Raw genomic sequence first — 27,337 nt, 5'->3', positions numbered from 1 at the left:
ACGTACGTTTTTTCTAAAACCAAACGTAACTTCCCTAAACGGTGCACCTTTCAAAGAAAATCTCATGTATGAAACAATACCACGGGACTGGCTCCTTGCTGACTACATCATGATCGTTTTCAACTCCAATATGAGTAAATGCTTTCAGTGAGATCTCTTCAGATAATCAAATTCTATCTATTCCACTAATCGTCATCCTACAGGCAATTTCATAAATTATTCTCCTCAAGTTACTTTTGTCGTTGACAGATGGTAACTCTTTGGTGTAAGAAAGTCCGGTAAATGTGAAAGGTGAACATTATGTGAACGGGCCGAATCAAGACACAATGGTGATCAAATGTTAACTGATCTCGTGTTTTTCTAAACACGTAGGGGGATTTTCTCAATTTTATATTCATATTACTAACTGTATTTTAAATGTAAATTATTCCTCATTTTATAATATTTAACAAAAGCCTATACAGAAATTTGTATCACCTTCTTCTCTGGCCGCGACTTTTATCATTTACCCAAAGTCTTATAGCAATGTTTAAACTTATTTTTAAAAACAAAAATGTATATTCTTAAGATGCGTCGATTCAATCTACGCGTTTAGCGATGAAAGCGGTATTTGTAACTTAAGGGCGATGGACACCTGACGGACAAAGCCTTTCATATAGATACGAGGAAGTACCAAATGGAACTCTTCTGATGACGTGATTTTCGTGGTTCTCAGTGTCCATTAATCAGGAATCGTTTGGGGCAAATAATGATTGATCGTTTTGTGGACGTTTGACACATTCTAGTGGCGCTCATTTCCGATGATTAATAAAGTTAATTGACGACGCCCATCTCTATAAATACTCATCGTATACACCGAGACAACATACATAAAAGGCGTCGATCATAGTTGAGGGCCATCCGAAGGTTCCCTTTTTATTAACTACTAATCTTTTTTTCCAACCGACAGTACGGATTTAGGCAAGTCCACTCTACTGCTAATATTCTAACTGTAATCTCTTAACATATTTATCACGCATTAAATAAGGTAGTGGATGCTAGATCAGTAGCTCTAGATATATTTAAGGCCTTTGACCAAGAATATATAATTTTATGTCAAGTCATTCCATGTTCTTTCTACATTATGATCTTTTACGTGCAGTAAAAAAAAATGACCAAATATGGTTTTATTTGGTCTGTTTTTGTTTTTACGCTTTACGACAAACCAAACCTTCTCAAGTTATTTAATGCCAAATCCGGCCATTTTTTTTAAAAGTTTTTATGCTTGAAGTTTTTTATATCCTCAAATATATATTCATGATGTTTGGTTCGATTGTTTTATAAAGGAAAAGTGTTCTTTTTATTTTTGATTTGCAGGACATGATTGAGTCTTGCAAAGGAAATTGAAAATAACAAATTTAATACCGGCCAGGAAGTTGGTATTTTCAGATAGCTCAATCGTTATTACTGACTAAAATAAAAATATCCGAACTTACCCATTTTAAAATGTAACAGCGCGTGAACACGTTATGCAAATGCTTACAAAATGCAAAATAGTAGCCTTTTACGTCAAAGTGTCAAAGGACTTTGTTTGGGATGAAATGATAGTAAAAAAAAAGTTTTTTAAGGCGTTCTTTTTAGAACGTAAAATACAAGATGGAAAAAAAAACTAATTCGAAAAATTTTCCTATTTGAATCTAAGCTAGGCCGAAAAGCTGCCGAAGCAGCTCGCAATATAAACGAAGCGTTTCATCTAGGCACCACTACTGAACGGGCAACACAATGGTATTTAAGAAATGTGTGTCGACGAGAAGAGTCATGAAGATGATGAGCGTAATGATCGGCTATCGGGTGTTGCCAACGATCAATTAAGAGCCTTAGTCGAAACCAATCCACGCACAACTGTCCGAGAACATACTTCTTAATTAGACGTAACGTATACAATGATTTCCAACCACTTGAGAGAGATTGGAAAGACAAAGAATACTTGAATGCCTTACGAACGTTATGAAGTATTATCTATTCTTTTACGCAACAAGAACGACTCGTTTTTCGATCAGGCTGTGACTTGCGATAAAAAGTGGGTTCTTTACGACCACCGGCGACGCTCAACTAAGTGGTTAGACGCTGACGAAGCTCCACGACACTTCCTGAAGCCAGAGTTACACCAAAAGAAGTTCATGCTGACTGTTTGGTGGTCTGCAACCGATTTCATCCATTGCAGTTTTTTTTAATTCAGGCGAAAGCATTACATGTGTAAAGTATTGTCAACAAATAGATGAAATGCACCAGAAACTTCGACAACAACACCCACGATTAGTCAACAGAAAAGGTCCAATTCTCCTCCACAACAATTCCCGATCGCTCGTTGCTAAAAGTTTAACAAATTGGGATTCGAAAATCTGCCTCATCCGACATATCACTTGCCGACTATCGCTCTTTCAAGCATCTTGACAACTTACTGCGTAAGAAATGCTTCAAAACCTATACGATATCAAAAACTTTCAGCGATTTCATCGCCACCAGAACGCAAGATTTTTACGTTACTGGCATTAAAAAATACACTTGTTTTGCGTTGGCAAAAGTGTGTTGATACTGATGATACTTATTTTGATCAATACATTTTTGTTTGAGTCGAGATAGTTTAACTGAAACTAAAAATTTTAAATCTTAAGAACTTTTATGTCGACCTGATGAAAATGAAATAATTAATTATACAGTGTCATGTGAAAAATACCGCAGAATTGCAACGCAGTATTTTAATGTTGCGACGACACAATAATATTTAGAATCAATAACTTATCTTATCTTAGGTCCAATTGAAACACGTATTCTCGTGGGTTCATTGAATTTGTGGATAACCATTACTGAGTTTATTACTGAGGTCATTACGAAAGTAATTAATGAAGTCATTACTTTGATTGGTCTTGTTTTACCCCATGTCCACCCTAGTTGTTGGTTTTTCTTTGGTTATTCAGAGACTAGTATATATGAAAAAAAATCATTTCAGTCATATACAATAGATTTACACATCGTCTGGCTGATGCACTTTCCGGCCTTCTACAAATACGTTTAAACATAGGTGGTATGCTTCAATTTTCAGATTCAAGACTCACAAAACTTAAATTGCCAATGAAGGTCACAGTATGATGTTGGTAAAAAAATAAAGTTTTTTGATATGAAGTTGAACAAAAAAAAAACAGCATTATTTTTGCACTAACCTAATCTATAATAATAAAATAACTGGAACAATACATAGCATAATTAGATCCTTCTTATTGTATGGAGTATTGTTGTCATATTTGGGCTGGTGCATCTGCCTCTAGTCTCTCGCTTCTAGACAAGGTCCAAAAGAGAGTCGCCAATCTGATAGGTCCTGAACTGTCATCTAAACTTCAACCTCTGTCCCATCGACGAAATGTTGCATCACTCTGCCTGTTCTACAAGTACTTTAACGGAGAATGCTCTGACGAACTGCAAGCACTTGTGCCCCCACGACGTAAATACCCCCGACAAACCCGACAAGCAGCTAAATCCCACCCCTTCACAGTAGAGATCCCTAGATGTAAGAGAGCCTTCTACTCCAGTAGTTTCTTCCCCAGAATAGCTCCGGGTCCCTGCTTCCCCGACTGCACATGCAGAAGTTCAAGTGAAACATGAACCGACATCTTGCTACCCAACTTCCTACACAGTAACCCTGACGCTTATATCCCCGATAGTAGCCCCCCCCCACAACAAAGTGGCAATGTGCCTTGTTTGGGGTGAAAATGTAATTTTTTTAAAATTCTAAATGTTTATTTATTTATTTATATATATGTATTTATTTATATGTATATACAACAAGAAAACTTTCGAACGGATGCACCGAATTGAAAAGTTCTTTTTTCCCTGAAAGGTGTGAGTCCCCAGATTGTCCTTATCTCTATATGGTCCGTAATGAACAACGCCGAGTCACACAAAAAGCCAGAAATAGTTTGTTTTTTTTTTGGGGGGGGGGGCGTTTCATGAGATTATCGAAAAAGGTACCTGCCCATGTCAATGGAATTTAGCACTGTCTTTATACAGTCGCGGTAACATCTTTCGGCATACGGACAGGGCTCGTGGCGCAATGGATAACGCGTCTGACTATAGATCAGAATATTCCAGTTTCGGATCTTTGCAAGTTCACACTAATTTTAACCATCATTTTATCCAACGTTTACTCATTAACTCATTAGTTAGGGTATTTTTTCCCATATGAACGCAGAGTATGGGAATTCCCCATACTCTGCGTTCACAGGGTGAGCGTTGATGGTAGGACGATGTTGAGTGCACTCGATTTTGTGTTTGACTCGGCGTCGTGTGTGTTGATGCGCTGCAGCCGCTAGTAACTAATAAAATTTGGCATACTAACTTTTTATATTTTCTACTAGTTTATACTTGCTCCTTAAGCTGTGTGAGTTTTTGTTTATTTACCTAACTTTTACCGCTTTATTGCTAGCATTATGAAAAAATGGTCACTTGTTTTTTTTATATATTTATGTAATGTTTATTTAGTTTTATTGTGTTATGATAATTTGTTTAAATTCATGGAATATATATATTCATATTTTTAAACTGTAGATTTACGTATAATTCGAACTCGGATATAGTAAGTGTAAAAACGTAGAAAAAGAAAAACATTCAACTTTCAGTGTTTTGACATTTTGACAATTTGACAAATGGACATGGTAAAAATTACTCCCTTAGAAATGAATACTCTGCCTATTGCTTTTTTTGTTAACCAATCAAATATTTATATATATATATATATATATATATATATATATATATATATATATATGAACGGATAAACTAAAAACTACCATAACTTTTTAACAGTATATATATGTAGTTAAGTAAGTATTATGGGCAAGACTTAGGATCAGACCTATAAATGGTTGTTTTCCACTTTCCCATGCGTGTACCAGCTCAGTCAAGGAACAAAAAGGGTGGACAATGCGTATAATCTCGCATCGATAGTCACATAATACATACGTTGCTTGATTAAACACAGACACGTAAACACAAATTGTTCAAACGGTCTTGATCAGTAGAAATTCGACTGGAAAACGGTTTGTATTGATATCGATCTAATTGTTAACTATTCAGTGGGGGTGGGGAATAAATTTCACTTTCACCGATATCCTTTTCGAATGCAATCAATACAAAGGAACATAATTGTTAGGAATCTTAAATAAAGAAATGCGATGTAAATGTACTATCACCTCAATAACAAACACGTGCTACACAACACATTGCTTAATCGTACAACAACTGTAGTAGTAGTAGTAGTAGTAGTAGTAGTAGTAGTAGTAGCTTTTGTTGTTGTTTCTGTTGTTGTTGTTGTTGTTGTTGTTGTTGTTGTTTCCTCGGTGGCGCTCAGCATTCAACCGCCATCTTGTTTGGGCCATCTTTTTGTTTTGTTTTTTGTTTTTTACACGGTGGTCACCACTTATCAAGGCCCGGAAGCCACTCAGGGATGAGGGTTATTGCAAGTGCATTACGTTAGTGTAGAGATTTGATGAAGTGTTTACTTAAGGGGGCGGTTCATTAAGAATTTGTTAACGTTGGACTTGAAGACATCCAAGTTGTAGTCAGGTGGGAAGCAAGCAGACGGAACAGAGTTCCACAGGCGTATTGCATTCGTTAACCTCGAGCTCAGACTGAGGTAGTCAGTGTGCGCGTCATTAGATCCCCCCTCGCACTACACCTACACACCATGCGAGTGCGACATAGAAAATATTCTTGTCTCCCGTAAAACTTTTTAAGGTGTTTACGATCTAAGTTGGATGTCCTAATATGATTTTGGGTCGAAATATTTTTGCAAATCTGCAGCAGTTCAAAACAATGATTCATACATTGAAGCGCTATGCTGGAACGAACACTCATTAAATAAATATCGAATAAGCTATTTACAGTGAAACAGTACTGTATGTGGATAACTATAATGCTCCTTATCATGAGTTGAGTACATTGGCAAGTGATATACGATATACCATTAGAGTATTAAGCGATGCTCTTTCTGTAAACAAATCATCATTATGCCAGATCAAAAATACCCATTCCTGTGTCTCGATACATCTTCTTTCATTATATATGATCAGTTTTCTATAATAGTCAACCATATAGGAGCCTATTTGCGACCAGACACACACACACAGCTTTATATTATAGATATTATGCCAAAACCAAAAACAACAAGAAGAATTAACTTCATATTTGTATTTTTTCGGACATTACAATTGTTTGGACATCAACCAGACAATTTTAAATTCTATGTTATTTAACAATTTTCGTAGTGAGCATCTCATCAGATATGTTTGAAAAGAATACAAAGTTTTTACGTATCTTGTCACATTTTCATTCTCTTATAACTGCATCCGGCAGTGAGTACCGCCCCTCCTCGTGCTTTTAATAAGTCCACTATTTGAGTTGGAGAAATTTATATGGGCCCTATTTTCGTATATCTGTTCTAAATTACGGTGAGAATTGTTAAACTTTGACTATTTTGAAACCTGACAAAAATTCTGAATTAATGAGATTTATGATTTCTTGCTTTTAATTTATTATTTTTAGTGTTTCATTTGCTAATCACTGTTCATCTGGAACTGTAGAGATTCAACGTCTCTATCAACGCCACGGGCCCCGAAGGGCGATCAAGGTTGGATTTTTTGATCTTATAAACCCACGTTTATTTATTATCTGATCTTCCATAGTCGGGTCCGTATCGATTGGTATATATATTATTCCTTAATTAGAATTCATTTTTGAGATGAGCATTATATATATTAATTTATTTTTATTTCGGACTATTATTCTCATCTTTATTAGTTGTTATTTTTCATCTTTTAATGGTTTGTTTATTCACAACATTTCGGCCAACTATTCCTCTGGCTTTCGTGTGAAGACGACAACAACTACGTGTAATGTGGTGAGACGACAACAACTACGGATGGCAGTGATGGCTGAGAATGCAGTTAGGAGAGTCAAAGTTCCTATCCGTCGCGGTTATCACCTGACGAAGGCCAGAGGAATAGTTGGCCGAAACGTTGTGAATAAACAAACCATTAAAAGATGAAAAACAACAACTAATAAAGATGAGAATAATAGTCCGAAATAAAAATATAATATATATATATATAATGCTCATCTCAAAAATGAATTCCAATTAAGTAATAATATATATTGTTAATCAATCTCTAGTAATTTGGTTTGATTTTAACGTTTAATCTAAATTCAAAACTCTCATATAGAGAGTTTTGAATTTTGTGTTTTACTTGATGATTTTAATTCTATTACTGCAATGCGATTGTTTTCTGTACATTAAAATATATAATATTTTATACAATATAATATAAAATAAAATAACTATATAATCCATATTGATATCTTAGTATTTTAACGAATAATGTTTATTATTGTAAAAATAATATTTCCCTTCGATGAAAAAATAAATCAAAACCCTTTCCAGGGGGGGGATAACTCTGAATTACTAATTTAATTTATTCAAATATAAATCACCGTATTATTTATTTTAAACCCAAAGGATTACATCTAAATGCATTAAAAGGGGTCCTTAGTTAATTGTTTTTATATTTCGATTGATTTTGATGTCTACATAGTCATAATTAATTATTATTCAATTACATTAACTTACGATGTTACGTCAGTATTTGCCTAATAATTCTACTTTATTGGTTTTTGGTTATTACTTAGAAATTATTTTGAAGGATTAATTTGGTTATGATGGGTGAAATCTTATCATATTAGTTACATTATGAATCAATAATTTTATAGTGTAGCTATCGTTTTCAATTGTTTATCTATCGGACCTTAAATTGAGTAAAACCAATTAAGGGCAGACAACTGTTGATTCACGGGTTATATGTTCTTATCAGCAATGATTATTTTTTCTTGGTCTTTTTCGGGACCAGCAAAAGATTGTGCCACATCTACTCTATGCCCCCCCCCTGTATTTAATAATAGTTTTTTTTATAGTTAACTAGCAGGGGTGCCCGGCGTTGCTCGGGTGTTTGGAGGTGTATGCTGTGCAAAAAAAGCAAAAAAAAACAAAAAAAATGGTTAATTTTTTAAAACTTTGACCCCTATTATGACCCCTTAAAATTTATAGTTTCGGGCTCAAATCACTTTATTAAGTTAGATCCAGGTTCAAGGAACCTATATCTAAAATTTCAAGTGTCTAGACCCAAAATTGTCGGAGGAGTTTGGTAGAGTTCTTAAAGGTCAAATCGTTGAAATTTGACCCCTTAACAGCCAAATTTCTGGCTGACACCCGTCACATCGATTTTCCCAAATCTCAGTACCCGGTATTTCAAATTTCGAGTCTATAGACTAAAAATTGACAGAGTTATTGCGTAGAGAAATGTACACAGACAGACAGACAGACAGACAGACACGTTCACTTTTATAGATATATAGATAGATTGTTGATATTACCAGGGTTTAAGCTAAGTTTCCAAAACCATTATTACAGTTTCAGGAATTGCAATCCCTCCTTTTCAGTATAATCGTTTAATTAACATTAAGTTTAATAGCTACTCAGTTGTTGCATTACTTTGTCCTTCGTATTTTCATATTTAGATTTTTGTGTGTTCCCTATACTCTATTGTTTAGTTTTTTTTTCTATGGATCGGAGACCTGGACCACATACAGGAGGCACGTAAAAACCCTGGAGACGTACCACCAAAGATGCCTCCGAAAAATCCTCAGAATTAGTTGGAAGGACCGACGCACCAACACCAGCGTCCTGAGTGAGGCTGACATTCCCACTATCACCGCTACTGTTGCTCAACGCCAGCTCAGATGGACTGGTCATGTTGTCCGAATGCCGGATCTCCGCCTCCCAAAACAGATTTTCTACTCTCAGCTTGTTGAGGGAAAGCGTGCCCAGGGTGGCCAAAAGATGAGGTATAAGGACAACATCAAAGCAAATCTAAAGCGGTTTCACATGGACCTTAAGACAGGGGAGGACGTGGCTGGGAGCAGGTTGGCATGGAGGAGCGCTGTCCACGAAGGTGCTGCGCTTTATAGTAGTGACCTAAATAAAGCTGCTGAGGATAAACACAAGCACAGAAAGGACAGATTATTAACCAGACACACCCAACCCCACCCCACCACCACTACCTTTATCTGCCCAAATTGCACAAGACAAATTGGGTCTAGGATTGGGCTCTATGCTCACCTGAGGACCCACAGAAGCCACAACGGAGGACAGTCTTACTCGGACACGAGTGACCGCCGATGATGATGATGATTGTTTAGTGATAATATCTTTGAGTTTATTCTACCCAGGCTTAAGTCTCGAGAGTCGGAATTTATTTCTGTGGAGACAACTTCGTATGGCATCCAGTTTTTTGTTTAAAATTACGTCTTTAGAAAGAACTACGTGATAAGCTTCAAGTAAGCATAGGTTGCACTTTTTGGACTTGCTAGGCTGCTATCTTCTGCCCTTGTCCTCTATTGGCCATTTTGTTTCGAGTGTTCTCCAGTGACCAGGAGATGACATTGAAACACAGAATCGGGCTGGGTCGGGCGGCTTTCCAAAAACACTATTGTGTAGGCACATATTTAAAGATGACGGGAGTTCATATTGAGGACATAACGATAGTGATGATGAGGGAGAGAAGACAGTTATATCTGACCGGAATGATTATTGGGGACTTCATATTAATACGAACTCGGAGATATATGCAACAACAGTTCTTAACACATATAGTGAGGAGGAGGAGGAGATACTTCACTTATGATGATGGTGGGGAGGACACATAATCTTCGAAGGGTTACGCAATGTTCATTATAAGATGATAAACACAATTACCTGTTGTTCGTGATGAAGGAGGTGACACAAGACAACGGTTACAACATAATGATGACTTCTTTATTCATCGGATCGGCCGGTCGAAGACGTCAGGAATTCAAACTTGGATCTACATGGTTAGTCTTCTACCCTTCGCCTCTAAGGGACTCTCCTCTCCAACTGACTATGTCAACTCTTGGTTGGTCAATTGATTCTCTAACTGAATCTCTCTGGCTGACTGACTAAAACCCATAGAATCCTATATAGAGAAATGTCCTTTGTCTATGACGTCAGAAGTGTGTTTTCAAACGTGACTAATTTTCACGTGGCTTTACATATGTTTGTCCAAACACACTTCTGGCAAACAAAAGAATCCTCAATTCTAATCTAACCTATTTTTAAACAATATATATTTAATTTGTATTGTCCATTCCTTTAATTGGCATTTTAATATTCGGATTTCTAAACGAATCGGACAATCGACTTAATTTCTAACATTCCATTTCTAAACCTTGCCTACAGGGTTCGATTCCAGGATTATCCTAATCTACTTCTCACTTATCTAATATTCTTCATATTTACATGGAAAGGGAACAGCCCTTTTCCATATAACAACACAACACCCTTCTAATATCAAAAAGGATACCGATAACTGTTAAAGTAAAAGTTTATTTAGTTTATGTCATCCCAGTAGTTTTTATATGGCCTTGAATATATCACATGGAGTATAAAACTAGCTAAACGGCATTGAGGTGTTTCAAAATCATGTAATGCGTTTCACTTCAGTTTATACCTGACTTGTCCACCAAACATCAGTAATGAATGTCCAACAGTTTTATTGCTGGACGATGATAAACACACGTGAATCCGATGCTCAAAATAGTATATAACTCAGACACCATCCTTTCATTCACAGATTTTAAATGTGGTGGTCCTCTTTAGTTCAGCAATTTTATGGGGATTGTTTTAATCAATATTAAAATAAATACTGTTGGGAATCCGTGACTAAAACTTGGTGGACAGAAAAGCAAAGAGTCACATGGATTTGTGTAATAAGGCTAGGAAGGAACTACCGCTCTTGCATGTGCCGGGTGACCTTATGACTAAAACCAGATCATTTGAAAAGCATTTCACATGTATGGTTTATGACAGAACAGGCGCAAGAGATTACGAAAAAGAGCTGGAAAGCAACGTAATCAAATGCTATACTGATGTATCTAAAATGAATGATAGGATTGGTGCGAGTGTTTATATAAAATACTCAAACCACCTTGGCTGTCAAAAATCTTATTATCTTGGTAAACTGAGGACGGTCTTCCAGGCAGAAGTCTTCACCATACAGGTATCATCGGATACAACACCAAACACCAGTCATGAGCTGGCACCATTGGATGTGGTACCAAACACCACCCTCGCCTTCACCGAAAGCAGGATCTCAGACCTAAGTCTGACAAGTCAGCTCTAACATTCGGTAAACATCACGACAAAAACCGAAGAAGAAGGAGAGATAGCGCATGTTTAAGGCTTTGGAATCTGAGGTTCTGATCATGGAAGAGGTTCAGCAACAGGAAATAGCTATCCTTTCAGATAGTCAGGTAGCTATTAAAGCATTGGAGAATAGTACGGTAAGATCCCAAACCGTACTGTGCTGCATTGAAAATCTAAACCATCTAGGAAAAGAAAACCGCATATCTATTTCATAAGGAGAGTTAAAAAAAATAGTTATTAAAAAAAGTTCGGTTTTTTAATTATAAAAAAACCCGATACACCGGATTGAACCTAAAATCTTTCCACCAACCCCCGGTACTCTAACCGTTACGCTAACATGTCATATTGGCAAAATCGCAGTAAAAAATATTTATATACAAAAAAAAAGTTATACAAAATAAAAAAAAAGCGTTAGTCACTTGTGTATGTACTTACTCTCCTGTTTGTGAACCCACATATTTTGTTGTAACTTTTTTTCTACTGAACCAATTTTCGAATTTTTTTTTTCAAAATGTAGCTAATGAGGTGTTCTATCCAACTATATAACCTGTTTGAAATTTGGTTGCGAACGGAATTAGTGGTGGGGGTTTAATGTGTCTCGATTCATTCAATTTCGGACTTAAGCATATATTCAACCACTACCGTGGTTGAATGATATACAGGGGAAAGTGTGACTAAATATAGTGAGTGATTCGAAACCCAAATTCAGTCGTGAACAACGGTATTTGGGTCTCTACAAACCGGGCCAATGGATCTGCTACTGTGAATGGAATAACTTTTGCAAATCGATAGGACTCGATTTATTTTTACCAAAAAGTATTGTGCTACGTTATTTGGAAATCATTATTTCCCCCGCAACAGAGTGCTCCACCCATAGTAGCGTATAAATGAGATGTCTCACGAAACAGATATTTCTTACCTTTAACTCGATTAAAATGATAATTTAACTTCGTAGATACTGTTGCATAGCCATAGCGATTTGCGTGCATTTAAGTGCGAGAATCTATTTTTAGCAGTAGTCGGGGAATAGACGATGCGTTAAAATCGATATGTCATTCAGTTTGAATTGATAGATTTAGCGATATTCGATATGGATGGCTTCATATTCTGAAACACCCAAAGAGAAACCACATCCTCAATGGAATCGTATCGAAGAAGCAATTTCCTCAAAAGTTTGTATTGCTATGTAAAATCAAGTATATGTTTGTATTCAATGTATTATGTAGCTTCCATCTTAAATTAATCAACCGCAGGAATATGCATCATTGAATAAAATTGTATCACATTAAGCGTTTAACATGTTGTTACTGGTTTCGGTCGTAATGTTATTAATTGAAGAGTTGCTAATCATTAAAAAAATTGGAGAAATAAAGTAAGTAAGCGGACATGTTTGCTTAATATATACGAAGTGACTTCAATAAGTTTGAAGACATGTTCGCATGAGCACTTTTATTGATAGTAAACACATGAAACTCTAGTCCCCTTGAAAGTAATCTCCTCCGGCTGCAATGCACTTGTTCCAATAACTTTGGGAAAGCCACATAGAAGTCTCTTGTCTATCTTATATATATATATATATATATATATATATATATATATATATATATATATATATTATTTTTAAAATTTAATTATCCACTGATACGTGTTTCGTCGTCTACGATTCATCAGAGTTGCTGAATCTAGCGAGATTCGAAATCAGGACCCCATGATAAGAAGCCTAAACCTCTACCACGTGACCAACTCGCTTTACTACTGAATCTGTCGCGTTTTTATGCAGATGTTTTTATTTGTTTTTGTTAGTGATACTTTTTGAACGAATTCAATTATTTATACGAAAGTGCATTTTTACCTAAATGCGACTTGGGAATAATTTTTGACCAATTTGGTACCCCCTAAATGAGGAGCGGCATGTATATATATATATATATATATATATATATATATATATATATATATATATATATATATATATATTATTTGTAATATATATATATATATATATATATATAGAGAGAGAGAGAGAGAGAATAAGTGACAAAAAGGTATATTTCAAAATTCATGATGTTGACCATCTTATACATTAGTCCTTTAATTAAGTTTACTTATACAATTCTTGACAGTATCTGTTTCGTAGCGCAAAATCAATCACTTAATTATTATATCAATCAGTGAATCTATTATGCTCTTAACTCATCAGAAGAAATAGCAACCATTAATCCGTCAAAAGGAATTGAAGTGTGATTTGACATGATTAAAATCCGAAAATTGGAAGGGAAGCTGCAAATACCTTTATATTTTTCCATTACGCCATATTGAATAAATGAATATAACTTTTTGTAATTCATTCACTATATTGCTCTGTAATTACGTTGAGCTTTTTAAATAAGGATTGATATATATTATGAGAAAATATATTTCTACAGAAATATATATTTATTTTATATAGTCATCCACATACAGTACTGTTTCGTTAGTCATTCAATAAATATAAAAATTTATGACGTGAAGTGGTTAAATTCCAAATCAAAAGAATTATATTCTGAGGTGTATATATATATATATATATATATATATATATATATATATATATATATATATATATATATATATTGAGGGAATTAGACCTGGAGTCTAAAGAGCAGAGTTTATTTTAATGTACTAGTAAATGTATTTATACTTTAAAAGCAAACAGTGTCCATTGTACTGTAGATATATATAACAAGCTCAATAGGTATCCTAGAGCTATTTTAATATTTTAATTTTGAAACTGATTTTTAATTCAAAATTATGAATCGTTTTACGCAATATATATAGGCATATATATATATATATATATATATATATATATATATATATATATATATATATATATTGTGAAACATTTTGTTGAAAATTCAAAGACTCGCGTTTTCTTTTTATAACCTTCGTTTATTTCCTGGATTTTTTCCATTATAGCTGTTTCATTGATGAGTTGGCAATATTACGATTTATGTTTTCATAAAAATACCCTGTCCCCACCAACATCTTCAGATGTGTACCCATTAGCTTTTTACAACAAAAGGTATATTTTAAACATGCTGGACATCGTATTCGGGTAAAAGGATTTCCAAAGCCATGCTTCCTCACTTCCTCCATCTTTTGGTGTTATGTAAAGATAGCTTTCTGTTTTAACCCGTACTGTCGAATTTTTATTTTTTATTTATTAATTATTTATTTTTGTTATGATTTTCCCTTTTTTCCTATTTGTTTTTTTCCAATTATCATATAATTTTATATAATTTATTCCTATATTTATGCATGTTTATTTTAATATTATTTTTTTGGTTGGTGGTTTAATTCGTATTATTCTACCCGATGTAGGGAGGGTCACTCTCGTGGTATCATTTTTTATATCTAGGATTACCTACCTTGAATTTTTATTCCTAATCTGCTCTAGTGCGTGAAATTAAATATCTGTTTCTGTGCAAACAACCGTGGATTACATCTAGTCGTTTGTTTAATAATTTTTCTTTTGATATTAGTATATGGTATGATTCTAATATACATAGGTTGCGTCTTTTTGATTTGCTAGGTTTATATTTTTCTCCCTTATCAATTATTGACCATTTTAATTTATATTAGGTTCTATTTTCCTTTAATTCCTTAATCCATACTGCTAAAGTGGTTGAGTTTTTCTTTGTTTTTTTTCGGTTGTTTTCGTTATTGCTATTGGTTCTGTTTCTATTTTTGTTATCGTAGTTGTGGTTGTCACTATTGTTATGATCCTTTCTACCGCTGTTTTCATATATATATATATATATATATATATATATATATATATATATATAATTATTTGTTTGTTATATGCTCCGTAAGCACGTTGTACTTTATAAATAAAGGTCTTTTATTAAAAAAACAGGTGAAATAAAATCATTAAAATCATATTCCCACAGAAATATATATACTAGCATGGGTACCCGGTGTTGCCCGGGTTGACATGAAGTTCTGTTTGGAACACACCTGCTATACTAAACATTTTCATCATGGGCAACGTGGATACTCTCACAAAAATTCCAAAAATAAACGAACGGATAAAAACATGTAAATGTAATCGCCACAAAAAAGAAGTACGTGATACCCTCTCCACCAGATATTTCGGCAGAAGGAATACAAAGAGAAGAAAAAAAATAATTAAAAATAAATCATCACAACTTTTGTTTTAATAAAAAAAAATAGCAGCGAATGCACGTGCGATCGCAAAAATAGCCAAGTAGGCAGAATCTCTAAAAAAATGAAGTTCTACCAAAAATTAATTCCAATTAAATAAACTTTCTCATCATTTTACGTTTCTAATGTAATCTCTCCACACAAAAAATTAAATTTGCCATATTTTACGATTCGTTTTGTTTATGAAATTATTAGATGAAAGTACTGAGTGGTCCAATAAAAATTAATTAAGTGTATCTTTATTTTATGTTTCAAATGTAATTCCCGCCAACCTACCACCAAAAAAAACTCCAATTGTATTGGTCATGTTTTCCCCCCTCGATCGCCAAACTTCAAAAAATGCTACAGGTGATATTTTTCGTTGAAACGTATTGGCCAAAAAGTGGGTGCTCATTTTACGTTAAATATATATATGGAAAAGTGATCCCCTACTCTAAAATGTTAACTTTCTTTTTTTTTACAAAATTTCTTTCATATTATTTATAAAGGCTGTTTTAACGTAATAGATAAAAAAGTAGATCGGTGAGATTAACGTGAAAAAACATTTTAAGTGTAAATTGTGGAATTTAGAGGCGGGACAGTAGATCTTTATATTTTTAGGTGTTAAACGACGCTGGGTCACATCGTAAAAATTTACCGATTTCTGTATAGCCGTTTAAAGAAAAATAAAAACAAACAAATGAAATCTTTTCAGTTTTTCGTAAGTGTTTTTTTTTTGTTGTTGTTGTTTGAATATTTAAAAAACAATAAAAGCCAAACCTTTTTCTATCGACACGGAATTATTTTTTCAAGCAAGAAATTTATTGAGATTACCGAATTATTTTATTTGGTGATAGTTTGTTTGTTTATGTTCTGAAGGGGCAAATAACTATAAAAAAAAGATTTTTAGAAATCGATATTGGAAAAATAATTCAAAATAAATTAAATTAAATATGTTATCAATATAATTATTGTTTAAAATTTATCAAGTGACGATTTTGAATAGAACACTTATAACAATTCTCTCACTAGGAACATTAACTAAGATACTGCTTTTTTATAAAATCGATTTTTCTTAATGTAATATGCAAATGACATGATCTCTTAATTGTATAGTTTGCAAGAATCATACTATATATAGAGATAAATGAGAGAGTAAGGAATATATGTATATATTAATCAAATTGTGAATAAACAAAGAAACAGACAATATATATATACGTATATATATATTCGTGTGTGTGTGTGTAATTATAATAATGGTTGCATTGCTGTAGTTTCCTAAATACTAATCCAATGAAAATCCGATATTTATAAAATAGATCTCAGTAACAAGTAGAGCAGTATTATTGTATAATTTTCTTTTTTTTCTTTATTTATTAAAACAATATGTGCTACATATGTGCATGCATGTTTCAACTGTAATTTCTTTAGAAATCCAGCGTCATCAGACAACTATATATATATATTAGCAGTAAGTCCATTTATTGTCAGTAAGTAATTTCAATCACGTCTGATTGAACACGACAAAGTTATTCTTTTTTCCAATTTTTACTGGATATCTTTTCAATTTGCCGAGCGGCGTTTTTTATTTCAGCTAGTAGGTTGTATATAATGGCGCCCAAGAGTTGTTGTTCAGTCATAAAAAATATAAATACACCAAGCCTAAAAAAAAGAAAACGATAACAACGCTCATGACGATGATCGGATACACCGATAAAAAGTGTTTGAGATGAATATGGCTGAACAGCAATGCCAGGTGAAATAAAAAATAAATGACCGCACGGCGAATTGAAAATATATCCAGAAAAATCAGAAAAAAGAAAAATATATATATAAATATATATAAATACGTATTTCTGTCTGTCGTGTTCAATATAAATAAAATGAATAATGTCGTGTTTTAATATATATATATATATATATATATATATATATATATTTAAATAAGGGGGTAGTCACCAACAATGTGTATTCTTTAACATTATTTTATTATTCCGTGTCTTGGATTTTCATTGAGAATTATGTTTAGATCATTGTAATAATGTTTTTAAATCATTGAAATTGTGTTTACGCGTTTCAGACGTTCTGTGAAGCGTCCTCGTCAGAAATTATTTTCCAATGTGTTGGAGATGTAAAAATAGCATCTTCGTAGTTCATTTGAAGTGTTTCCAAGGGGTGGAAACGTGTGAGTGTCTACTATTCATAGGAATGTTCAATTTTTATTACTCTTTTATTGGGCTGTGGCAGGCCGCCGACCTCGGCTGTGATCACTCTTGTGTTGTGTTTCTCTCTCTCACTCTCTCTTTCTACTTGTGCTTTTTTTTTCCTTTAGGGTAAGGTGTGTGTGTGTGTGTGTTTTCTTTTATTGGTTTGAGAATGTGTGTACTGTTTTATAGTATTATAAGGTTATTGGCTTCCCTAGGAAGGTGACTAATGTGTATGTGTAAGGGAGGACCAGCTCTTCTGAAATAAGGGTAGGGGTGCTTTCATTCTATTTTGATATTTATTTTTTGGATTCTTGGATTTTAGTATTGTGATTTTTCGTTACAGTCTTTTCGGGTATTCTTTATATTATGTTAGTTTAGATAGAGGGGTGTATTTAAAAATATGTATAGGGGATTTTTTAATGTTTATATATATATATATATATATATATATATATATATATATATATATATATATGTATATATATATATATATCGACTGTTGTTAATCACTGAAGATTCCTGAAAGGATAAAAATACTAGTGTTTTTAGGTATTTAATTATTATAGTAAATAATAATTTACAATTTAAAAACTGATGTTGATGACTTATTTTTCAAATTTAAATATAAACGTTAACTTTCAGCTTAACTGTTAAGATTTGGATTTAAGCTTTAATTCGATGTTTTAACTTTATTTTTATGAATTTGGAATTTATTTTATTTTATTTGCAGTTATTTTTTTAATTGAGCTGTGTAATCTCCTAAAATTGTTTAGGTTTTTTCTTAATTTGAAATTGAGTTTTTTCATTTGAATTTGTTTTTTATTAATTTCAAGTTGTCTTTGGTTTTGTTGTTGATTTGAAGTTTTTCGCCTTTCAAGATGAGCTTTTTTAATTAGAAATTGATCTTTTTAAAATCTAATTGAAAGTTGTTTTATTTGTTTGAATATTATTTTTCTTGATTTGAAGTTGATCCTTTTATACTCAAACTTATTTTTTTATTTAGAGTTGATCTTTTTAAGTTTAATTTGATCCTTTCAACATTGAAGATGAACGTATTATTTGGATTCTTCGGACTATTGTTCTCATCTTGAATGTTCTTTTCACAACGTGTCCGTCGATGTAACCTTCGACCTTCTTCAGGTGTACCTTGTCAAACTCGGGAATATTTCCATCAAACTCTGATCCGCAAGGACTCGTGGCATAGTGTTTAGAGTACTTGGAAAATTCAATTGTAAAAAAGATATTCTCCTTAAAACATCGAATGTGTCTGATGTAAATGAAATTTAATCCATAATTTTAAGACAATATAACGTGAAGGTCTAGAGGAGCGATATTGCTCCCACTTGGGGAGATCAAGATACCCTAAACCCCTGAGTAAAACCGGGTAATATGCTGAGATTGTCTGTTAAACGTTGATTGAATCCCTAAGAGCGGCGGGTGACCTATCAACAGGAATTAATTTATTATGCTTTGTAAAAACAGACAGATATATTATTGTTTAAAAAATGACAGGAAATGTCAGAATAAGGTGGAATGAAATCATACATTCGTTTGGCCTGAGGAACACTTGCTCAGGCGTTCTGGCTTTCTGAGTGACAATGTTGACCTTTTGGGGCGTGTGAGTAGAAATTGAGTTTTGATCCTAGATACGCAGGCTATCGCAAGCTTTGCACGGGTGCACACGCGCAAAAGAGTTGGGAATTCCCCGTTTGACGTGTTGGATTCTGATGGGTCTGGCGGATTGCCCCAACCAACCCTTTTACCTAAGTACTTAAGCAAATGCCCGGGCCGATTTTAGCAGATTGACGCCGAATCTCGAGAAAAACACACGCTCCCAAGAATGCTACCAACCCCTCAAGCCATCCTGACCGCCATCGTGAAGAACGAAGAATAAGATTTTGAAAAATCTTTATGTTTCTGGTGTAATCGAACGATGTACATATGTAAAAACTTGTCATTTTCGTGAAATTAACTTTTTCTCCGTATTGTGAAACCTCCGAGTCTGTTTTCTTTTTGGGGCGTGCATGCGAAGCTATTTTATTTTCAGCAGAGATTGACAGGAAGCCTGAGATGCTGAGAATGTATGTTAAGTGCTCCCGGGGGAAGACGATCAATGGCTGCAACAATTCAATAGGGTTAAGTTATCCTCTGTCCGCAGGCTGGAGCCTTACATTTGGAGCCGTGTTTCCAGGATAGTAGACCCTAAGATATATATATTATAGAGGAGAGGAAAGACAAAAAAAGGAGCAAAAAAAAAGATAAATCCACGGAACACACATTTGAAAATAAGACGATCGCGAAATACTGAAAAAAAACTATAAATAAACAGAGAAAGACAGACTGTAAACTAAGTGAAAAAACGAAGGAAAAAACACGCTGAACACACATTTGAAAATAAGGCGATCAACAGCCACAACAATTTAATAGGGTCAAGTTATTCGGTGACCCCGGACGGGAGCCTTACACCATTAATTCAGACAATTTTCGAACATTTCAGTTTTTCCGACTACATTTACGAGCAAAACAGAAAAAGAGGTCGTAACAAAACTAATATGATATTATGACCATAAAGTGAAAAAAGTATAAAATGTTGTTTTTCAGCCAACCCCGAGCGACGTCGGGTCTTCTGGTTAATAATCTCGATAATATTTTCTGATTAGGTATCGCGAATGAGTGACTTCTTAAAAGTCGTGTACTGCCGCCACCTGGTTAAAAATTTCTCCCGTGTCGACGCGTGCTTAAAAGTTTATCTCTCCGCCAAGTATTCTGTTTTTCTTGGCTTTTCTTTCTTTCCTCTTCCTTCGCTGTGACATCACTTCACACGACAGCTTGGTTATTTGCATACGTGAAATGCTATTGGGGCTACGTATGTGTCAGCGGCTTCGTTACATCAATAGCTCTTCAATACATCAAGGATGGAATACTGTTGCCATATCTGGGCAGGAGCTGCTAAAAACAGCCTATCCTGCCTTGACAGAGTACAAAATAGACTTCATGGCTTAGTGGGGGATGCCCTTTTCTCTACCTTGCAACCTCTCTCCCACAGAAGAGACGTTGCGAGCCTATCCTTATTTTATCGTTATTTCTATGGCAGGTGCTCATCTGAAGTCCAATCTCTGGTCCCCCCTCGCGAATCTTTCACGAAAAACACCCATCTAGCTGAATCCACTGTGAAAAATTTCCCCACTCTATATCTGTGCCTAAATCAAAACGCGGATTCCATGAACAAAGCTTCTTTCTTATAACTGCACGCCTGTGGAACTCTGTTCCGTCTGCCTGCTTCCCATCAGACTACAACTTGGATGTCTTCAAGTCCAGTGTTAACAAATCCCTAATGAACCGCCCCCTTAAGTAAACACTTCATCAAATATCCACACTAACGTAATGTACTTGCAATAACCCTTATCCCTGAGTGGCTTCCGGGCTTTGATAAGTGGTGATCACTGTGTAAAAAAATACATTAAGCTCATCTTAATACAAAATTAACCAGGGTTTCGTAGAAATAGTGATTTCGAATATCGACGTGTCTTCAGCTCTGAATGACCGATTTGAGACAGAAACCCTTTGAAACTTCAAAGACGTATTTATCTGATTCCAATGAAATTCTATACTATATGTATAAGATGTTGATGCAGATGATTTGTAAATATTCCAGATCCTTTTGGCTATATAAAGATGCAGTAAAAACGAAGTCGTATAAGTGTAATAACAAAATTGACATAGAAATGATCCTCATTCAATCCCAAACAACGTCAAGTCTTTCTGATTTTAAAAGACACTACCCCGTGGACACATGCTAAAAAGTCTTTCTCCGTCACTGCTTTTTTCCTTCATTTTCCTCCGATCTCGCTGTGACGTCACGCTCGTGCCACAGCTTGGCTATTTGCATATGTATCTGTAGCTTCGTTCCACTGTTAGAAAGACGTTTCAGATTTTTTTTTAGATAAGGATTGTTTGTTCGTATTGTTCGGATTCAATTCTCAGTGTGGGAAACCGAAAAATATAATTGGTTATTACTTAGAACCTCTACCCAGACATGGCTGGCGAAACAAGAGCACGCTACCCCCGTGAAGTAAATAAAGGGTTTCGTTCGAAATTCCGTTCAAACTCCCAAGTTTGACAGAAACATTCTTGAATCCGACAAGATACACCTGAAGAAGGTTGGAAGTTATATCGACCGAAACATTGTGAAAATCACACTCAAAATAAGAACAGTAGTCCGATGAATCTAAATGATACGCATCACCAATCCTCATTTCAAAAATTCAGAAACTGGTAGTGTAACGAAGCCACAGGAACTAAAATGCAAGATGCACGACTGGATTGAGAAATACGTGTCAGACGGCTTGGTGTGGACCGGTAATAAAGTTTTTTTGTTTCAACTGAAAAAAAATGTGTTGAGTTTATTTTCTTTGCGAGACTTTCATACACAACCTCCATGTTAAAATATAACAAGCACAGTATGACAAGCACGTTACAATAGTATTACAAGCATGTTACAATAGTATGAGCGTAATGAAAAGAAGAGAATAAAGATAATCCTGATTCAATCGCAAGCAACGTCAGAACTTTCTGAAGTATTATTTGACTTCATGGTACACTGAGTATCACATGAGTGCGACAATGACAATCCTCTCTTCGTAGAAAAAGGCAAAAAATGTGAAGCGTTAAAATAAATCGATATATTTTTTTACTTACCGTGATTCGACACAAATTTGGTTGTAGGGGAACCTCCAATTGATATCTTCCTAGGAATATGCATTTTCCCCCTTTTTTCCAGGAAGAAGTAACTTATGTGTTTAAATTCTGCTCGATTGTCTAATTCTCCTTTTTGGTGTCCAAATTATTTTTCCATGTGAAAAAAAGACTTTTTGTATGTGTTGATTTTCTTGCTAAAATTACTTCTTTAATAAAACGGTGTTCTACTTGTTTCCTGAAAAATATAAACAAAATATTAATTTTCTTTTCGTATGTCATACATTTACTGGCCATCAGAAGGTGTACTTTCATATAAAAACGTCACTTTACACAGGATGTTCGTAAAGTATCGTCAATAAGATAAATGGATATGTTTCTTTTAAACAAGTTAAATGCAAAATGTTTAAATTGACTTCGTAATCTAGTGGGGACGATATCTTCACATTCTCATAAAAATGCTGCTAATATCTCTCTACTCTCTCGTTATTTTCATGGTAGGTGCTTAACTGAGCTTCAAGCTCTGATACTTCCTTGTAAAACATTCACAGAAAACACTCGTTAAGCTACAACCATTGTAAATATTTGTCCTTTCTTCAGTAACGAAGATAAAATTAAACGAAACTTTCCATGAACAAAGTTTCTTTCCATCTATGCAATACAACACCGCCGGGATGCTGCCCTGCTGACTACACCATCGTTTTCAATCTTCTTAGGATATTGTTCATCGTCAAGTGAAAATCTCATTAAGCTTTGCTTTGATAAGCGCTTACTCATAAATTAAAAACATGGATATTTTTGATTTAATTAAATCAAATAGAAAATGTTATATTTTAACTGATTGTGAAAGTTTATTGAATGGTATATGCGGTGTTTTCCTCATTAATAAAATCTTAGTTTTCTGTTAGGGTTTTTGTTAGTTTTTTTTGTTTTTGTTTTTTGTTTTCACGTAGTTTTTTGGTAAAAAACGTTAAAACAAAAGTGGTTCCGTTAAGGTTTTTTTTTTCTTTTCACGTATTTTTCAGTAAAAAAGTTAAAACAAAAGTTGATATGTTAGGGGTTTTTGTTTTCACATATTTTTATAACCCTAACCCAACGGTACTTTTCGACATCTTCAAATCATCAGCTATTTTCCGTATTGAATGGTTTTCCCATGAAGTTTAATAATTGATTTTTTGACTGAAGCATCAATTTTAGGTCTCATAATGATGGTAGAACCGGCTGCAATGACTACAAAGTGACGTGATCGACTTATTCGTCATTTTCTTACTTCGAAAAGTGGAAAAACTGACGACACAGTCCACAATAAATTATTTTCTTTGCTTTGTCCCACGGTTTTGGCTACTTTAATTTTAAAAAATTGAAATACTCATAACCTTTTTCTATCCTTTATAATGAAGTGTAATTAATACAGTGTATCAACATAAGAGATATGTTTAATGTGTGTAAGTTTAATGTTCTGGAGAAATGGAAAAAAAAAACTAAACTGTCCCAGTTTTGGGGGCGCTAGTGTGTATATATATATATATATATAGTAATTTATAAAATATATATGGCGATTAAGCTACACTGAATATTCTGCGTTTCATCCACTATAGGATTCGTCAGGCTTATGCGCATAAGCCTGACGAATCCTACAGTGGATGAAACGAAGAATATTCAGTGTAGCTTAATCGCCATATATATTTTATAAATTACTAACTAGCTCTACCTACGTATTGAGCACTTTTGAAGTAAATACTTTAAGTTTACGCATAAATCTATACTTTCGTATATTAAATTTATGTGAGTAAATGAAGTAGTTATATATATATATATATATATATATATAAGTTAAGCAACGATGAGCCATATAGGTAGCTATTTGGAAATACTAAGCGCTGTGTTGTTCGCACTTCGACGTTATTAATCCCGACTAACTGAATAAGCTACAAAATCACACCCCTTCACTGTTATCCAAACAACAAGACAATCAGCAAAATCTCACCGTTTTCTTGCCAAGGTGTACAGATTATGGTAAACTTTGTTTTTTGCTTAACTTCTTTGTTTAGAGATGTTTGTTCATATTAAAATGCAGTTTATACATGTTGGTACAGTCTGGGACAAATACGAAATCACCAAAATTTCATCCTTTCAATGTTTAAGTCCGCAGATATTGGGAATCTATCCTCGTACCGCTTGAAGAGATGTTATTCGTACAAAACAGTATCGTTACGGCGGTAATCTTATATATCTTATAGCGTACATATATGCACTGTGTGGTCTTCTGTGTGCATTTAAGAGTGCGGATGGGTTTCTTACACATATTCAAATGGACAAATCACGTGGTACACAAAGTTGCGTAGCGGAACACCACTACTGTCAAAAGAAAAGTAGGCGCCTCATATATGTGGGGAGGGAGTGCCTTGTTTTGAGGTGAAGGCAGGAGCAAAATTAAACGCATTATACCAAGGAATTATCTTCCTACCAAACCACACACAACATTATATCAACCTATCCGACCATGAACTCATCGAGCACCAAATGGGTTTTTTAAACCTTTGACCTAACTCCCACGTATTTAATCGGTTCAACCACTAAAACAAAAAAGTCGAAATCGAGTTACTTTATCAATGAAACTTGAAACCGGAAACGAAATCACAATTCACTTCGGTTGACGCGATCTAGTAAAATCTGAATCCATAAAAAACGACTTAACAACAACAACAACAAAAAAGGGAAAATCCATTTTAACTTTTAACCTAAAAAAGCTGTTTACGATCTCCGCAACTACACCAATATCACGGTAAAAGAAAGAAGCCGATAAAACAAACATATTTGTCCTATTTAACAAGTCTGACTACCACGAAAAACTACAAATCATCATTGACGTCCAAATTAAAAAAAAAAAATGAATAACCCTAGAAACATAGTCCTGGATATGACCTTAAACTATATTCGATGGTGAAGCCCCAGCTTTCAGGCTTTAGGGAGTGTGGAGACTCCCTTTAATTGCCATTGCTCCCATGTCCACTCTGACCCGGAGTAGTAGTACCTGTTAGGGTTCCAACTATGGGTTAAATAGAAAGCGATTAAAAAAATCAAATATATTCTATTATAAAATTGTTTCATTCTTCAAAATCACTTTGGCATTAAATAACCTGAAAAGGGGTTTATATGCCGTAAAACACAAACAAACACTAAAAGAATGTACGAACATACTAAAGGCATAAGTTAACTCATGACTGTAATAATGCACAAGTTAGAAATTACCCAAAATTGTCAGTAAGTAAAAACATGTATATTTATACGGAACAGTAAAAATACATAAACCGAACTCTCCCTTACGAGTTACCACCTCAATCTACTACTTCAATTTATTTTCGTTTTAATTTGTTGTAGTTTTTTTGTTGAAGTTTTTTGTTGTTTTGTTGTAGTTTTGTTGTAGTTTTGTGTTATAGTTTTGTGTTATAGTTTTTTTTTGCTATAGTTTTTTGTTGTAGTGTTTGTTGTAGTTTTGTGTTGTAGTTTTGTGTTGTAGTTTTTTTGCTGTAGTTTTTTGTTGTAGTTTTTGTTGTAGTTTTTTGTTGTAGTTTGTTTGTTGAAGTTTTTTGTTGTAGTTTTCTGTTGTAGTTTTCTGTTGTAGTTTTTGTTGCATTTTTTTGCTGTAGATTTTTGTTGTAGTTTTGGTTGTAGTTTTTTTTCAGTTCTGAGCATTGATTTTATTTGCTAGTCAACTATGTAATTTGAAAATCCGTAATTGATGAGGCCTTGATTGATATTTTTTTAGTTCGTGTAGTAGTGTTTTGTGTCAGACGAGATTAGTTTTTTTTAATCTAATTTTCACCCCAAACAAGGCACGTTGCCACTTTAAAGTAGAGGGCTACTATCAGTGACATAATTTGCAGGGATATTATGAAGGGAGATGAGCAGCAAGATGTCTGTTCACATTACACTTGAACTTCTGCATGTCAGTGCAGTTGGGAAAGCAGAATCCCGGAAGGGAGTTCCAAAGTCTAGCAGTTCTGGGGAAGAATCTATGGGAGTAGAAGGCTTCTTTACACCTGGGGGTCTCTACTGTGTAAGGGTGGGATTTAGCTGCTTGTCGGGTTTGTCGGGGGTAGTTACGTCAAGGGTGTACAAGTGCTTGTAGTTCGTCAGAGCATTCACCATTAAAGTACTTGTAAAACAGGCAGAGTGATGCAACAATCCATCGATGGGCCAGAGGCTGAAGTCTAGATGACAGTTCAGGACCTATCAGGTTGGCGACTCTCTTTTGAACTTTGTTCAGGAGTGAGAGACTAGTAACAGTTGCACCAGCCCAAATGTGACAACAATACTCCATACATGGGCGGATGTTGGCCTTGTAGAGGTACAGGATACTTTCAGGCGTAAGTAGCTTTCTAGCACGGTAGAGAGAGCCCACGTTCTTCGCCGCGGCCTTGGCAATGCTCTCAATGTATCTATTCCAGTTCATGTTCCCTGTAAATGTTAGGCCAAGGAGTTTAAAGGAAATACTTTCGGGTAATATGTTCTTGGCCATTGCTATTGGTGGAAGAGAAGGTTTCTTGTAATTATTGAAGTAAACAAGCTTAGTCTTGGCAGCATTGAATGTGACCGTCCATTTTTGTCCCCATCCCACTACAGATTGGGGGTCATTCTGTAGTGTTTTTCTCATTTCCTTAGATATGTGTTCATTTGTTTTCCCTCGTGCGTATTATAGAGAGTAGTGTCATCAGCAAATATACCCATCTCAGAAACAATTTAATCAGGGAAGTCATTTATGAATATCAAGAATAATAAAGGTCCAATGATAGATCCCTGTGGCACTCCCTCATTTATATCATATTGGATTCTCTTTTATTAACGAAGGATTTAATTTGGTTGGCGCAGTTTAGAAGGTTTTTGATTATACCTATTTTATATCGGTGGGGGCATTCACTCTTAAAATTTAGGAGGC

At 34.4% G+C, this 27,337-nt stretch overlaps 1 protein-coding gene across 1 annotated transcript in view; it reads right to left on the bottom strand.

The window, feature by feature from the left end:
• The window catches only part of LOC145258089 (synaptotagmin-15-like), a 906,872-nt gene that overhangs the window by 847,250 nt on the left and 32,285 nt on the right, over positions 1-27,337 (bottom strand). Inside the window, exon 2 of the mRNA XM_080115819.1 lies at positions 22,402-22,636. Coding sequence (XP_079971945.1) covers positions 22,402-22,465 — 64 coding nt within the window. The 5' untranslated portion in view covers positions 22,466-22,636. The remainder of the gene's footprint in view (positions 1-22,401; positions 22,637-27,337) is intronic.

The sequence above is a fragment of the Euprymna scolopes genome, chromosome 33 (assembly GCF_053919585.1).
Source record: "Euprymna scolopes isolate OS-2025 chromosome 33, ASM5391958v1, whole genome shotgun sequence".
NCBI lineage: Eukaryota > Metazoa > Mollusca > Cephalopoda > Sepiida > Sepiolidae > Euprymna > Euprymna scolopes.
The sequence above is the reverse complement of the archived record's forward strand: the minus strand, read 5'-3'. Positions and strand labels throughout refer to the sequence as shown.